This window comes from Xiphophorus hellerii, chromosome 17 (genome assembly GCF_003331165.1).
Source record: "Xiphophorus hellerii strain 12219 chromosome 17, Xiphophorus_hellerii-4.1, whole genome shotgun sequence".
Classification (NCBI taxonomy): domain Eukaryota; kingdom Metazoa; phylum Chordata; class Actinopteri; order Cyprinodontiformes; family Poeciliidae; genus Xiphophorus; species Xiphophorus hellerii.
Window position 1 is genome coordinate 2,502,775 of NC_045688.1, and position 15,884 is coordinate 2,518,658.

The 15,884-nt window shown below is 35.8% G+C and overlaps 2 protein-coding genes across 2 annotated transcripts; both read right to left on the reverse strand.

Moving 5' to 3' along the window:
* On the reverse strand, positions 1 to 2,007 carry LOC116736928 (tetraspanin-8-like). Its single transcript, XM_032589819.1, has 6 exons — positions 1,328 to 2,007; positions 1,179 to 1,253; positions 770 to 859; positions 516 to 623; positions 405 to 437; positions 1 to 310 (listed from the first exon to the last, which is right to left on the reverse strand). The coding sequence occupies exons 1-6, from the start codon at positions 1,517 to 1,519 to the stop codon at positions 191 to 193; spliced, it is 618 nt and encodes a 205-aa protein (XP_032445710.1). The 5' UTR covers positions 1,520 to 2,007; the 3' UTR covers positions 1 to 190.
* Positions 2,008 to 5,319: 3,312 nt separating this feature from the next.
* LOC116736375 (uncharacterized) lies at positions 5,320 to 13,344 on the reverse strand. The gene is made up of 9 exons (XM_032588796.1): positions 13,207 to 13,344; positions 10,028 to 10,093; positions 9,318 to 9,443; positions 9,062 to 9,136; positions 8,734 to 8,829; positions 8,230 to 8,315; positions 7,296 to 7,386; positions 7,133 to 7,216; positions 5,320 to 6,683 (listed from the first exon to the last, which is right to left on the reverse strand). The coding sequence occupies exons 1-9, from the start codon at positions 13,264 to 13,266 to the stop codon at positions 6,561 to 6,563; spliced, it is 807 nt and encodes a 268-aa protein (XP_032444687.1). The 5' UTR covers positions 13,267 to 13,344; the 3' UTR covers positions 5,320 to 6,560.
* Positions 13,345 to 15,884: the final 2,540 nt, after the last annotated feature.

The following is a 15,884-nucleotide window of genomic DNA, read 5'->3' on the forward strand; positions in this document are numbered from 1 at the left end:
TCTTTTATTTTTTAATCCAGGGGAATCAAACAGATGAAGACGTTCTCAGGTCCTGATGGTCTGAGTTTATTTTCACAGTCCAATTTGTCAGATGAACTCCTGCTCTGCCTCCATTTTTATGTACGTTTTTCCAGTAGCTGTGATATTTTTTTATCTGGTCATATTTTACTTTTGACTTGTTCCACATCATTTAACAGTTTAAAACAAGAGAATATGAGAAACTTACAGCAGCTACAGCAAATCCAAAAAAGATGCCGAGAACAATATTTGCCACATGTTCAACATCAGCTCCAATGATTTCTCCACACGGCTGCAGAAGAGAAAGTGGGGAGAAAGTTACGGATTGCAGGCTGGAGATGTGACAGAAAGGTGAAGCTAAATTAGTCGGGTGATTGACTGAATACCTTGGAATAGACGTCTGATGGCCTGGTGGATCCCTGTCAGAAAAAAACTATTTCAAAGATTTGCAGATAAGATTTTTTTACATGATAATTGTTTAACCTTTTTAAGCTCACCTGTGGGCTGGGTTTACATTCATGTGAAGGTTTGCAGTCTATACAGTGACAAGAGTCAGGGATGTCTGAACCCCAGTCCTGGACTCCAGTCCATCCACAACAGTGAAGCTGAAACACGAGACAAAACCGTAACAGATGCTTTCACTTTTATATAATTATTTGTCCAGAAGAAGTAGCATCCATCACGCCTTTAATTAAAAATGTTTGTATGTGCCTCCTTTAAAACACCACCAGGGGGAGCCATTTGGTCTTACATGTTCTTGTTGGGTTTTTAGCAAATCTTTTTTTGCGTCATTTTTCAGGATCTCCTTGGCAAATTCAGCACTTCGACCTCTTTCCATGACCTAAACAGAAAAGAAGGATAAAATTATTTTAGCCAATTTTCTTTGTGTGAAAAGTAAATCCACACAAACATAAATCAGGAAATCCAGAACAGAAATATTTAATTTAAGTTTAGTCATTGCAGCTTCATTAACTGGAATCATGGGAGACTGTGTATTCATTTCACGACTTTTACATTTAAAACTCTTTTTTATGTAATATTTAATGTGTTTTATTGTCTTTTTATTAAACTTCTGGTTTCAGCTCAATGCCTGCTCCCCAGACTGATCTTCCATAATAACTTTATCTTTTCTGCAGCAAACAAAGCATGCAGTAAATTACCTGGCTTTTTAAAACAGCAACATTAATCCCAAAGACGATCATCACAACCATTCCGACGCCGTTGATGACTGCAAACTGCACAGAAAACAATCAAATTAATTTTACATTTATTTTTTATTTGAATGAAATACTTGAACTGGTGCACATACAGCTATGAAGCAGCATTTACTCTTGGTCCACGTTGCACATCTGCCAAAAATGGAGATCAGGACAAGGCTGATGGCAAACACCCAGAGCCGCGTCATCATGGGGGCGTTCAGTTCTTCCATCTGATCAGTGAGAGCAAAAACACAAAACTTACAGCTGAAGCTGATTGTTACATAACATGAACATCCGTCCATCCAATTCTGCAACCAGGTTATGTGGCGCCAGATTAGAAGTCAGTATCTTCCCATCAGTTGATCTTGGCATCGTTGGCCTTCATTCAAAGTAGAAGTTTAACTGCACCAAAAACTATTAGATGTTCTAGTTCATCAGAGAAACTTTAAATCGCTGGACTAAAGCAGCGTTTCTCTTTTTCAGGACCTTAAATTTCACAAACACTCACGTAATTACCCCACAATAACACAACAACTCAATATATACAACCTGAAAGGAAATTATTAGTCTCTTATCGTCACTTATTGTTATTATCAAGTCTATTTGGGGCGTTCTGAGTTTTTTCTAAGCTTTTCAATGATGTCAAACACATGGAAATCAAAAAAGAAGTTGCTATGTACTATAAGTGTTTGCCTTAACATTTTATGTTTATCGGTAATTTAGAAGCACAATTAAAGAAAAAAATACACGAGTTGCTTTGACAGAAACAAAAAATCCTCTTCTGCTCTATTAAAGTCTGCAGACCAGTTTGAGAAAGTCTGGACTAAAGTGAGTCTGATGAGAAGATTTAAAGTAATTTTTCTGAAGGTTTGCAGTCAAACAAATGTGTAGACATAAAGGATACAAATAATTATGGACAGCAGGTTACATACTGAACACAAATACTCACAGGATCTCATTTAAAAATATGAATTATCTCCTCAAGTAGTACATATTCTTCTGAAACAGTGACTGTTAGGACTTTAAATGTGAAGATTTAACAGTGAAGCTTGTTGTGTTTTTTACCAGTTTCCCAGTTCCAGTTCTGTATAACAGGCAAATAAAGAGAATCCCAAAAACCTAAAGAAGAAGTTATGCATAGATTTAGTCAACAAAAACAAGGAAAATCAAAAAAATAATTTAAAAAAATCACATTTCCAAAAATAAAATTGTGAATATTAAAGAAATCATCATGTGTTAGATATAATTCAATATTTTAGAACGTAATCATTTTACTTGGTGAGTCACATATTTGATCCACATAAGGCAGATTTTTAAATAAATTAGTTTAAAAATGGTAATTTCTTATGTTTAGTTATTGCATAAGAAATTGTGTAGTTTCTGCATTAAACACTAGAGGGCGACACAAACTGAACGATGCTGGACATAAAAACATTTATTATATGAAAAATAAGTGATTCAAACACCTCAAAAATCTGGACAAAACTGCTGATGTTGAAAAATTATACATATTTAAATACATGAACTCAGTTTAAAATAAATAAATTCTTGCACTAAACAAATAGACAGAAAGGCCAGGACTGTCTCTCTGCTTTTCAGGCATCATAAAATAATCTAACATAAATATCAAATATCAGTACGTAGACATCAAAATAATAGTAAATGAATATTTTGATATTTTTATTTCTGCCTCTTCTTTCTAGCATTTTTGCCATGAAAAGCAAAATTCTGGTTATTTTTACCTGCTGGCCTCAAAGTGTTTCTTATTAATGAACATTATATAAACTTTAGCAAAAATAATCAATTAATTTAAATCAAAGGTATTTTACTCACCCCAAAAACACAGCTGAAAAATATAAAACCATTCTTCAGACAGCAGTTATTTTTTTCCATACTTTCTGTCTTACTTTGACTAGACCGCAGAGACAGAGAGAACTGAACTGTGCAGAGACGAAGGTGAGTGTGTCGGTATGCAGACAATCTGAACAGTGAGGTGAATCATTTCAACATAAAGAGCAAATCTGCAGCCAATCAGTGAAACCGACCAATGATCAGCAAGAGGAAGTGTCAAAATAAAACATAAACTAGAGCAGTGAACGACCTCATTCATTTGAGGATTTCATTTCCACACTTCAAAACTTTTTCAAGCAAAATTAAAGAAATATTTTTAACAATAATACACAACAACTGGCAAGACGGACAAAATCATTTTGGACACATTAATAGACGAGATAAAAATGTTAGACTGACACCAACATCAAATCATTTTAGAAGCTCAGATGAGAATTTACATTTGTTTGATTATTTTAATTTTAACATGCCTAACTACCTAAAAAACTAAACTGTTTTGTTTCTGACAGTTTGGTTGGTTGTTTTGTTGTGAAGGTTGGGAGTTGTAAAAAGTATCGAAAATTTTCCTTTGAGAAATGCTGATAATTTGTTATTACAGGTAAAACACTGAAAACCCAAACAGTTTGTTTTTAACAGTTGCAACTTGGCTAAATAAAAACATTTGTTCCCTAAATGTACATATTTTATTGGCAAAGTTACAGAATACAATAAAAAAATACGTTAAGCTGCTTCTAAATGTTTTTTTTAGTGGTTTAAAGCTATAAAGAGCAAAATCTACAACAGTTTGGCTGTTTAAAGAGGAAATGTTAACAAAATGTTAACGTCTGTCTGAATGTGGTTTCCACACCAGCAACAAAAAAATAAAAAATCTGCTAACAGGTGGAGATGAAGAGAGACAGCGACTGGCTCAAAAACATTTCTTGCTGCTGATCAAGTCAGATTATTTCTGCAAGTCATGCTGGTAGCAAAACCAGTGACCCCATTTAGTGGCAGCAGCTAAAAGGGAAATTTCATCAAGAAGAGAAAAGTAGAGAGAAGAGAAGAACAGACATAATCAGTTTCATGGAGAAAGGTTTTACACTAACGAGCAATTACAGAAGTCAGATTTCAGAAATATAATCGTCCACGGCTCGTATACAGAGGTCTTAGTAGAGGGTTTGAGTCCCAGCCTGTTGACCTTTGCCCCCTCTGATTACCCACTTCCTGTCTGACAACTGTCAAACAAAAACCACGTAAGCCGTAGAAAACTTAGATAACAAAGTCAGAAAAATGTTTCAATTAAAAAATAAAAATAGCTGAGGAGAGGAAATTTGGTCAGTTATGCTAACTTGACTATGACAACTGTAACATTTCGATGTGCTGTGGAATTTGGTGTGTTTAGGTTCAGTTATAACATTAATAACATGAAACTGGTCGTCTCTTTCATATGCTCTTCCCTGTCCAGGTGAACACGGGTTCTGGGTGAAGGTTTTACTGTCCTTCATGGTCCAGTTTAACAATCCGTTATTCAGACCAGCTAACGTAGATTTTAAGGTTCAACTGGAGTCTAAAGGTACAAAGCTTCTTTTTCTTAACGTGTCACTTCCTGTCAGATGCTTGCGAAGATACGACATCATCATCTGGGATTCCCAGATGAATAATTTCAGTGATTAGTCCCTCATTATTCTGACATTTAGAAAACATGTTGGTAATCCTGACTGTCCTAAAACAAGAAAAGTTCAGTTTGTCAGCACAATATTCTGCATTGTTCACCACAGTTTGATTTTTGTAGTTCTAGAGAACTGCAGAATTAGAGCAATCTGATGCAGAGTGATGTGGTTAACCCCAGATTACACTGCATGCGGCTCCACTCAGCTGCAAACTCCCAGGTGCTCCGAGAAGCGTGCGGGTGAACTGGGCGATGGCGTGATAAATAAACACCAACCTGGTTAGAGTTGCCTTTTAACTGTAATTAATGGAACGCTGGCCAACATATTTGACGTGTTTTGATGTTTTTGTTTCCTGAACATAAAACGTGGTTATTATTGATGTATTATTGATGTTTTATTGATGTTTTTCTCCCTTCATTCGATCAAAACTGACTGAAGGTTAGGAGATAATTATAACTTTAAATATAATTTTACATATGTGTTGTTTCTTTTTTATTTAATCATTAAAATTAAGAAAAAAAGTTCAGATTTGAAAAATTCCCATTTATCAGTCGCTGCTGCCACATTGTGGCATTTAGATGTAACTGCAGAAAAATCACTGATTTAACTTTAAAGTTCATTTTATTTACAAAGCACACTTCAGAAAAGAAGACAGCATTTTTTTCTATATATTAAATTTTAAAACATATTCTGCAAACATAGAGACATTTTAAGGTTAAGCAGTTTTTCAACACTGGCTCCCATTTATAAAATGATCATCATTAAAAGCAGGAATCCTGATCCAGAGTCTCTTCAGCCCCTTTAGGACCAGATTTCCCAAGAAAACAACAAAAGAAACAACAGAAATTCGTGTGATTAAAGAAAATGAATCTTATGTGCAAATTGTTCTAATTAGAACTTTATGTTTTCATAAATGTAGTTATCAATTTGGACTTTTAAAAACTAGACAAAAACTTGGTAACATTTGGTGGTTTTGCAGTGCAGTTATCAGAAATGCATGAACTATTCCTAAAGGTTCATACTTTAAGAAATTTTGGTAACCAAATATCTGGAAACCAAATGATTTGAATAAACTCTTCCAGTTCTTCGAAGGAGAAGAGAAATCCAAAGTCCCATAAAGTTTGGTTTGTTTGGAGAGAAGTGAATGCGAAACTGAACAAAAAAGTTAACTTTGATGCGGTTTGAATGCAAATGTGAACGTCAAGTGGACCGGAGACCGCTCCAAAAGCAGGAAGTGGACTACAGTACAGGGAATTCTGGGTAAATACACCAAAACAGACATGCTAGCCTAGCGCTAGTGGGAGAAATGTCTCATAGTCTTTTGTAAAAGACTAAAGAAAAATCCTACAACCTCTAAAATCTGACACTACTCCAGTTTTGTTTTCATTTTGTGAAGAAGGAAGTTGCGCGCAGTGGATTTCATGTTGTTTCCTTCAATGGGTCTCCTTGCAGCGCCCCTAGAGGTGAGGAGGGGAACAGGTTTTTTGGTTGGTTTGTAAAAGAGAAACAGCAGCTGAAAACGTAACAAATGTTATAACTTTGGTCCCAAATCGAACCGAATCCACTGGACTATCAGAGAGACTCTACCCAACATCAGTGGGAGAGTGAATCTACATTACAGAGAAAATTCTAACCTGTGCTCTCAGTTGTGTGTTTAAACACATAAATCTGTGAAAAACTAAAATTAAAAGCTATGATGGTGGAAACTACAAAAAGTCCAAATGACCCGTTTCTGGTTCTGAGTCCATAACCTCACAGCTCTTCCTGTGTTGTTCTCTCTAGCTCCACTTAAAGGCTACATGTTAGCATCAGTGTTCGTCCTGTTTGGCTCAGGGGTCAGAGGTCAGGAGAGGGAAGGTTTGGGTTGGTATTTGACTCTGTTAAAGTCGTCGACCGTCGTCTCGACCGGAGGCTTCTTCCAGAGATCCTCCAGACCCAGAACCAGGCACAGAACGATGGCGGTTATCTACAACACACACACACACACACACACACACACACACCCAGACACACCCACACAGGTGTGAACCTCAAGAAACGACTCATGAATCATCATAATGTAGATATTTTTAGAAATATGCATCATTTTCATCAGTTTTCAATTTTTAACAATTTTTAACAATATCTCCAGAAATATTAAATTTTCACAAAATGACAGTAAAAGAACCAGAATTATGGTTTTACATCTGTTTTTTTCTTGGTTGGAATCAATTTGTTTTTTAAAATTGTAAAATAATTTCCCATCCTCTTTTTGTAAAACAAATTTCCAAACATAGATATTTATCTAAATGTATAAGAACATCAGACAGAATCCAGTTTACACTTTGTGACATTTTGAATGTAATATTTTCAGTTTTTTAGCTCCATAAGACGGTGAAAATAATAATAGGAAGAAACTAGAAGCTGCTGGTTTACCGTGATGGTGGCGAAGGCGGAGATTATTCCGATCCGGAGTTTGATGGGGAATCCCAGGTAGCTCTTCAGGATGGGACCGCAGGGCTGAGCGACAGAAAAAACTGATCCAGAGGGAAGGAGGGACAGAACATCAACAGTCTGTGAGTAAATGAAGCGGCGATACCTCAGAGTGAACCCAGAGTTTATCTGAAGGATGAGGGTTTGTTCCAGTCATCACACAGGATCCCAGTGAGCTGGAGTTACTGGTGTGAGCGCTGAGGAACGGGGAGGAAACAGTTAGTGAGTTAGAGATGCGATAATAAAATATATATCTACGAGAATAAAGTAATAATACTACGAGATGACGTAATGTTATGACTTTAGTCTCATAAAATTCTAACTTTATTCTTTTGAAAATATTTAGATTTTATTATCTTAGTTTTATTCTTGTACGACTTTATTATCCAAGTATTATAGTTATTTTTTCCTTAGTTTGGTCCTAATTGTTTTGAGAGAAACCTTCCAGGTTCTGCAGTAAATGCTTTATTCAGCCTGTGGCCTGCAGGGGGCAGCATTTACTCACATGTGATGAACTTGTGTTAACTATATCCTGCTCTGTATACCCTGCTAATTAAAACAGTTCATTATTTCTGACTCTGTGAGACTATTGAATAAAAGAATAGCTAAGTAAAAAATACATTTCTAACTTTTGTTGTGTTTATGTCAATTTTCTGTTTTGCCAAAACTCTCCTGAGTCCCTGGACATTTTAATGGATTTATTCTTTCATAAAACTTTCTGCTTTTATGCAAACATCATAACTGCCTGGTCAGTTTGCTGGGAGGTTTTTCCTTTTGCTTTTCTGTTGAACTAAATAAAGGAGTTTGTTTTCCTTCAGCATGATTGGTTCCAAATAAAAATGCATTTTTCAACTTCTAGTTTCTATTTCTATTTTCATGCATCATAATCAGTATTAAAACTATATGGGTAAGAGAAAAAATACATTACACAAAATGCCATAAACTGTATTTAATTTATATTATCTAAGGAATAAATGAATTTAAAAATTCCTCCAAAAACTAAAATTTGTCACATAATTTATTGTTGCTGCTGATCTAACCTCAGGCCAGCAGGGGGCGAGCATGAGCAGGAGTCAGGAAGGTGATTCCCCCAATCCTCAAAACTGCGTAAACCGCAGCAGGAATCCTTGGAAACAAAATATTCACCGCAGAGAAATGAAGATGATTTTTACTGCTAATCAATATCAGAAAAAAAAGGTTGCAACAGGAAGCAAACTCGCAATTATATTTCTAAAATAGTTAAAAATAGTACTGAAAATAAAACATAAATTAAATAAAAATACAAAAAATAATCATTTAAATTAAAAAATTAAAAATAGTTTTAAAAAAATATTAAAAACTTAAAACGAAAGAGTAACTGGCTAAAAAATAAAATACTTAATAAAAAATTATAATAATGAAAAAAATAATTTAAAAATAAAAAATTAATTAAATAAAAGTAAAAAAATGTGTTAAAGAAAAATGGAAAAAAAAAATATAAACTTTAAAAATGAAAGTTAACAGAAACACTGAAGCCTGAATTCCTGGTTAGTAATGTGGCTCACTGAGGTCTGGAGTTTCTGCAGCTCCGTCTGGATGAAGCGCTCAGCTCTGTGAAGAGGAGTAACGTTCAGGAAAATGTCCTCCACGGCGAAGTTCACCTGCAGAACCAGAACCAGAACCAACAAACACCTTGTCAAAGAGAGGAACCTCAAAGCCAGATAAATCTGAACAAACTGAGAAGAAACTGCAAGACTAGACAATAATCTGCTAACCAAGAACACATGTTGAATATTAAACTGATTATTTAGTTAAAATGCAAATTTAAATGAAATTACTGTAATGAACTCTGCGGCCCTGCAGGGGGCAGCAGTGACTCAGAAAAGACGTTACCTCGGCTTCAACGTGAACCAACGGAGAGGCGACGATCATCAGGGCCACAAACTCCACAAAAATCAGAGCAGAAAACTGCAGAAGATCAAATTATTAAGTTAAAATAATTATTTTGATGAAAGAAATGTTTTAATTATTATTAAAAACAGCTGGAAGAATAATTGGAGATCAATATTTAAAATAAACATATTTTAAAATAACCCAAACAATCTGGATGTTGAAAACAAAACAACTAAAACTATATATTTTAAGTTACCAGCAGCAGCAAAAGTTTGTGGTTTGAAACCGCAGCACTGATGCCCAGAACAGACAGAACCACTGTGATCGGGCCGAACACCTGCAGAGCCAAAACACCGTCGCTAATCGATAACTGGTCGAACAACTGAAACAGATTAAAAAAGAAAAACAGTCACTGGCAGAATTAACTATACAGGTAATGTTAGCTTCATATGAGAGAGATTCATTTAACCAACCCGAAAATTTTATTTCAGTAACTTTGACGATTTTGGCTTAAGAATATTAAAAATATAAAACTTAGAAAATTAGGATGTTATGTAAAACAAGTAAAAATAATTTTGAAAACAACTACGGCCCCAATTACCTGTCCAAAGAGACTCCAAATGAAGAGTAAGTCACAGACATTGGCTGTATTAAAGCATATTTATGGAAAGTTGAGTGAAAGGAAAAAAGAAGCAGGGCTAAACAAGTAAAAACAAAACACTGGACATCTTAAATGTTCAGATTAGCAAGTCATGTTTTCCTGATTTCGTCCAGAAAAACATTAAAATAAACAAATTTTAGCTCTAATGTTTTCAATACAAACCCAGGGAAAAATCAAAAGCTAGACTTCTTTCTTTCATTTGATCAACTGAGGCGAGATTTATATAAAATAGTCAATAAAATTCACAAATATTGCAGAAAAAAGCCATAAAATGTGAGGTTGTGTTTAAGTGTCAGCATGGTTACCTCGGCAACAGGTACGTTTCCTTCAATTGATGAGAATCCAACACCGATCATCACAACACCAGACACCTGCAGAGCCAGAGAGAGGAGTCAAGGCGCTTTCCGAAGGGGGCGGAGCCTAACGGCGGCGCCCCATCAGCTGGGAGCGCTGGAGGCTCAGCGACTCCCAGCTGCAGTTTTATCAAACTGTTTCAGAGAGAAAAGGAAACGTCCACGTTTCTGCTAAACGCCAGAATAATCTGCAGAACAGGATTAGAACCACTAATCACCATAAAACCTTAACAAAAGAAAGAATCCTGAATTTAATCTCAGAATTTTGACTTTAATCTTTTGAGAAAAAAAAATCAGAGAGAAAAGTTAAAATTTTGCAATAAAAGTATAAATTCTGAGAAAAACTTTATTTCTGAAATTTTGCCATTTAGAATACCAAAATTTTGAATATAACTTTATACTTTGTTCCATTTGTTGATGCCATTTTTAAATATTTGATGTTTTGATCAGCTACTCAGTACTTGAATACTTTTTACTCTTACTAGAGTAATTTCTTGGACGGCTACTTTTTACTTTTACTTGAGTAAAAAAATGTGGTGATATTTTTACACGAGTACAACTTTAGAGACTTGCAGCGTTTTGCTGCAGGAGCGACAAGCAGACATTATTAGAAAGACCTTAATTTTGGAAAGTTGAAGCAACATTTAAAAACGTCAACCAGGAAGTCAAAGCTTGGGGATAAAAACGGACAATAAGTCCCAGAAGACCATGAAGTTGGTCACAAAACAGCTTTAGGACATAAAAAGTCATTTCTTCGGCCAACGCCTGGAAAACACAATTCCAGCAAACAATTGTGAAAAGCTCTCAAAGGAAACCTAAAACAAAAAAAAAGACCAAAAAAGATTTAGAGACATGTATAAAATCTATTCAGCAACTGGAAATAATCTTAACCAAAATTAAAAAAGAGAAAAGTTTATCTAGAAAATATTAAAAAGTCAGTTCTGGTTTCAGCTACATTTGGTTTTAGACATGAATGACTGAATGAGTCCCTGCAGATTCATTCCTCACTGCTTTGGCAACAACAGACTTAAAATAGATATAAAGGTATGCAAACACAATGTGATACAAACACCAACAGCTCTTCAAATCCAGTTAGAAACCAAATTAAAACATGAAAAATGAAACAAGGCGGTTAGGTTAACCTGAACCTAATCAGAAAATGAGCCTCAACAGTAAAATCCTAAGCCTGGGAGTGAAAGTCTCATGAGCTTTACGGTCAAGTTGAAAAGGAACATTCAACATAATCACTGCAATCAGCCGATAAGCAGCTCAGCAACAGGAACAGGAAGCAGGAAAAAGTGACTCCAAACGATAGAAATTAAAATAAAAATAGCCACAGAAGCCAATGTAATCACACATGGTGTTCCTGCTGCAGTAATGAACGTGGACAAGCAGCCGGCAGGAGAGATTTGGCAACATGCTGAGATAAAAGTGAAGAAATGTCGTAAAATACACGAGGTGGAAACAAAAAGGTGAGAATTTTCTGGAAAACGAACGAAATGAGGAAACAGTCGGCAGGAAGACGATAAGAGGAAATGAGCAAAAACAAACCGCTAATGACACAAACATGTTCAGGCATACCCGTATGTTCAAAACCATAACAGTAAAAATATATTAGATTGATCAGAATAAGCACAGCTGTAAACATGGATAAGTTTTTATTTCATTTTATTTATAACAGATTTCCAAAATTTGTACTCCGACCAACACAGAGCTGGTAAACTTTGGATCCTCTCGCATGAGGTTGGCTGATTTAATAACGTCACAAATGTCAGGTAAAAATAAGAAAAAATATAAACAACATGAAGGTTTTACTGTGACACTTAAAGGAGTTTTAATTTCTACAGGAAAAATCTGAACACATGTTAAAGAAAATACAGTATCATCTGCAAAACTGGTGATTTTCCTGTTTCATTACTGATCTAACTCCTGACATTAATTACATCTGAATTTTTTCTTATAGACTTTTTTTTTAAACAATTTAAATAGTTTAGCTTTAAATACATATTTGCCAGTTTCTACAAAAACAATTTAGATGGGAGGAGGTCCTAAAATCATTCCCTGAGGAACTCCAGAATTTGCTTGACAACCTAGTGAAGCAAATATTTCAGGAGATAAAAAAATCTACTTAAGAAAGAGCTATAATCTAAATAAAAACACCCACAGATGAGGTTAAAAACCAGCAAAAATAAAGAAACTATAATATTGTGCACTAGATGTTATTATATTTGCAAGGGATAAACAAGAGAATATTACTTTGTTCTGTTATGATAAAGAAGGGATTTAACATGACAGACCAATGCAAACTCTTCTTTGTTTTCTACCAGCCCATGAATGTACTGGTTTACACCCAAAACCAGCACTGTACATCAGCTTACACACGTCTTCTTCATGGTAAAACATGGCGTTGGCACCATCATGCTGTGGGGTTTTATCCTTTAGGAGGGATGAGGAAGCTGGTAAAAGTTGGATGGAGATAAATTCAGGAAAATCCTGGAAGAAAACCTGTTAGATGGTGGGATGGATGTTGGTCTAGTCAAAGTCTAGAGTCAAGTCCAAGAATATTCAAAACGTTACTTTTCAATGAAAATTGGTCAAAACCTTCTGTAAACATTATAATTATCAATTATTTTGTTTTGTCACAAAATCTTAAACTTTGGGTTTGTAACTAGAAAAAATATTAAAATTAATTTTAAAAGGAACTGTAAGTACATAAAGCAGCAACAGCCTGACAGTATTTTTCTTTAATTTTTTATAGCTTTTCACTTCGTTTATTGTAATAAAAATGTGGCTCAATATTATCACTTTTAAGTTAAATAAAGTAAATTGGTGAAAGCTGATTAAATGTGTTGTTTCATTTCTTCATTTAAAAAAAATACACACTTAAATAAACACAAAAATCTGAATTACAAACATCCACACAAAAAGAGTAAGTAAAATATATTGATGATGTAATAATTAATGATGCATTTAAAGCCAAAAGAAAAACAAAGTGATGTCTACTCTGAAAGCGTTTTAGGATGATAATTAGATAGTCACCAAAATTAACATTTAGATTTTTGTGTTTGGTTAATCTGACGTTACAGATGAAAACTTTACATGGAGTTGTTAGCCGTTAGCATTTAGCTTACCAGCAGCAGCACAGTGACGCAGATGGAGAGTCCTCTTAAGTAACTCCAGCAGCGAGCCATGATGACGGCCGTCTGAGAGCCGAGCTGGAGCGGAAAGAGCAAAGAGCCGAGTGTGTGTGGACAAGAGAGAGAGAGCCAGAGAGAAGGGGTGTGTGTGTGTGTTGGGGGGGGGGGGGGTGTGGGGGGTGTGCGTGTGTGTGTGAATGTTGTTTAAAGCTCGGGAGTGTTTGGCTGCAGAAAGAAGAACATGACCAAGTTTGGAATACCAGCTGAGTGGAGGAGAGAAAGGAGGAGGTTAATTAACAGAAGTGATTAAAGATGGCGGCTCTAAATGACGACAATAGATCTGATTATCTAAAACATATCAACAACAGCTGGACTCCTGAAAAATCTGAAACTGTAGCAGGATCATTATCACCAGTCATGATGCTAATGTTGTTGTTGTTCTCACCAATTAGCCGCTTTCCTGCTATTGTGTTTGTGTCCGAAACGCATAAAACATTAAAGCTGCAGGATGTAACCTTTACAAAAATACGTTTATGTATTTATTTACTCTGTTGCCATGTAGTGAGTCAGAGAATCCGTGAAAACAAAAACCAAGATTCTCCAACTACTATTTCTGTCTGAAGACATGCACCAAACAGAGTCAGGAGGCGGGGCTTAGCGCTGTCAATCAAACTCATTTGCTCAGTGCCAAATGTGCAGAGAAACATCTTACCTTTAGAGGAAACCTGTGTTGCGGAGTTTCTGTAGAGACTCTTAGTCACAGCTAAGAGTGATATGCTAAAGTTCAGAATGTTAATAATTATAATTTTCAGCCATTGTTTTTGTCCAGATTTATTGCATTCATCTTCTTCTGGTGCAGAATAAAATGTTTCACATCAATGGCGTAAAAGTCGAATAAAATGCAATGATTTAGTTCCACATGTGGACGAGGCACAAATCTGATTTTTTGGAGTGAAGAAATCGGAGTTGGGGGGAGAACCTGCTGTGGGAATGTAACTATGGATACGCTGCTGATGCTGTGTTTTCAGACCATATGCTAGCTGTTTTCGCCCAATCCTTGGTGTATAAAGAGCTAAAGGCACAACTTCATTCTGCCTGCCAAAAAGCTTTGGATTCAGCTGCTCCATTGGAAAGCAGACATCCAGAACCCAGATTAAACCGCCACACGATCTAAATCTGCCTCCAACATCAAACTCTCCAAGCCTCCATTTTCTTTTTCACACGCTGAACTTTTAATTTTCATTAGTTTTGAAACGTTTTTGAGGAATTTCATCTATTCTGGACAAGGTGTTCAGCTCTAAAGCCTAGATTTCTCCAACTTGTGACGATCCAAACACTTTAACCCCTTGACCTTTTGCTAGTATATGCGGGAATCGACCATGGATGGATATTTGCGTTAAGCTAATCTGACACATTCAACGATCCGGCTCCTGGTTTCCCAGGTGATGGCTCCCATCTCCTCGGTTTAAGTGTGTCGGAGAGAAAAACCAGACGTCCCATTTACTCCAGAGGTTGTGCTGGTTCTATAAATAAAATACAGCAGTGGGGTCTGTCTGCAGAAACAAAACCCTTGTTTGGGAGGACCTGACACCACTTTTTATAGTTTTATGACAAAGAATAGCAGCGATCCAAATCGAAGGAGGGCAATACAATATCCAGACGCCTAGCTAATGTTGAGCGAAGCTGAAAGCTGAAAACTCCGTCAGTGGTGCAGTTTTGTTTAACTTTATGACCAAATACACCAATAATCAGTTTGTTTTTAGGGTGAATAATGTAGCAAAGCAGCAGAGTGAAGCAGAGAGGAATCCTGCGGTCATTAAGAGCCGGGCTGTGTTGACTTTAGACTAAAAATAACCAGAGGGGGAGAGGCCGACTGCGTGTTGCAGACATTAATGTTGCTGCTTGTTTCCAAAGCTCACCCCCCCCCACACACACACACACACGCCCACACACACACACACACACGCCCACACACACACACACACACACACACACACACACACACGTACGTCAGCTGTTCAAAACGGTAAAGCAAAGCGCGTCCATCCATCGGATCAGACATAAACACCATCACAGCTGCTCCACTTCAGGTCCAGCCTGCCAATGTCAGCACCAGCATTCGTCTCGTTTGACGTTTTAAAACAAAACACAAACCATGAATGAGAATGTTTAAAATTAAACGCTCAAATAATCATTACAGGAAAAAAAAAAAAGATTTCAGCCTGTAGGGGGAGACAAACTACGACAAAATATTAGATCCACGTAAAAAAAAAAAAGAAAAATCGCAAGAATAAAATTATACTGTTAGTAGAATAAAGTTTAAATAATGCGATAAGTTGTGCCATTAGTAGGACTTAATTCTCGTAATAATCCTTGCTAAGAAAATTTTTATGAAAGATTAAGAAAAGTCATTCAAGAATAATATGACTATTCTCGAAATATTGACCTTTTTCTCATATTACGACTTTATTCCTGTAATATTTCAACTTTATGAGAAGTCATAACAAGAATAATCTCGTAGAAGAAGTCGTAACATTACGAGAAATCGTACAAAAATAAAGTTCAAATAATGCAGAAATAAAATAATGACTATTCTTGAAATATTGACTGTCATATTACGACTTTATTCTGGTATTATTTCATGAGAAGTCATGTTATGACAATAAAGTCGC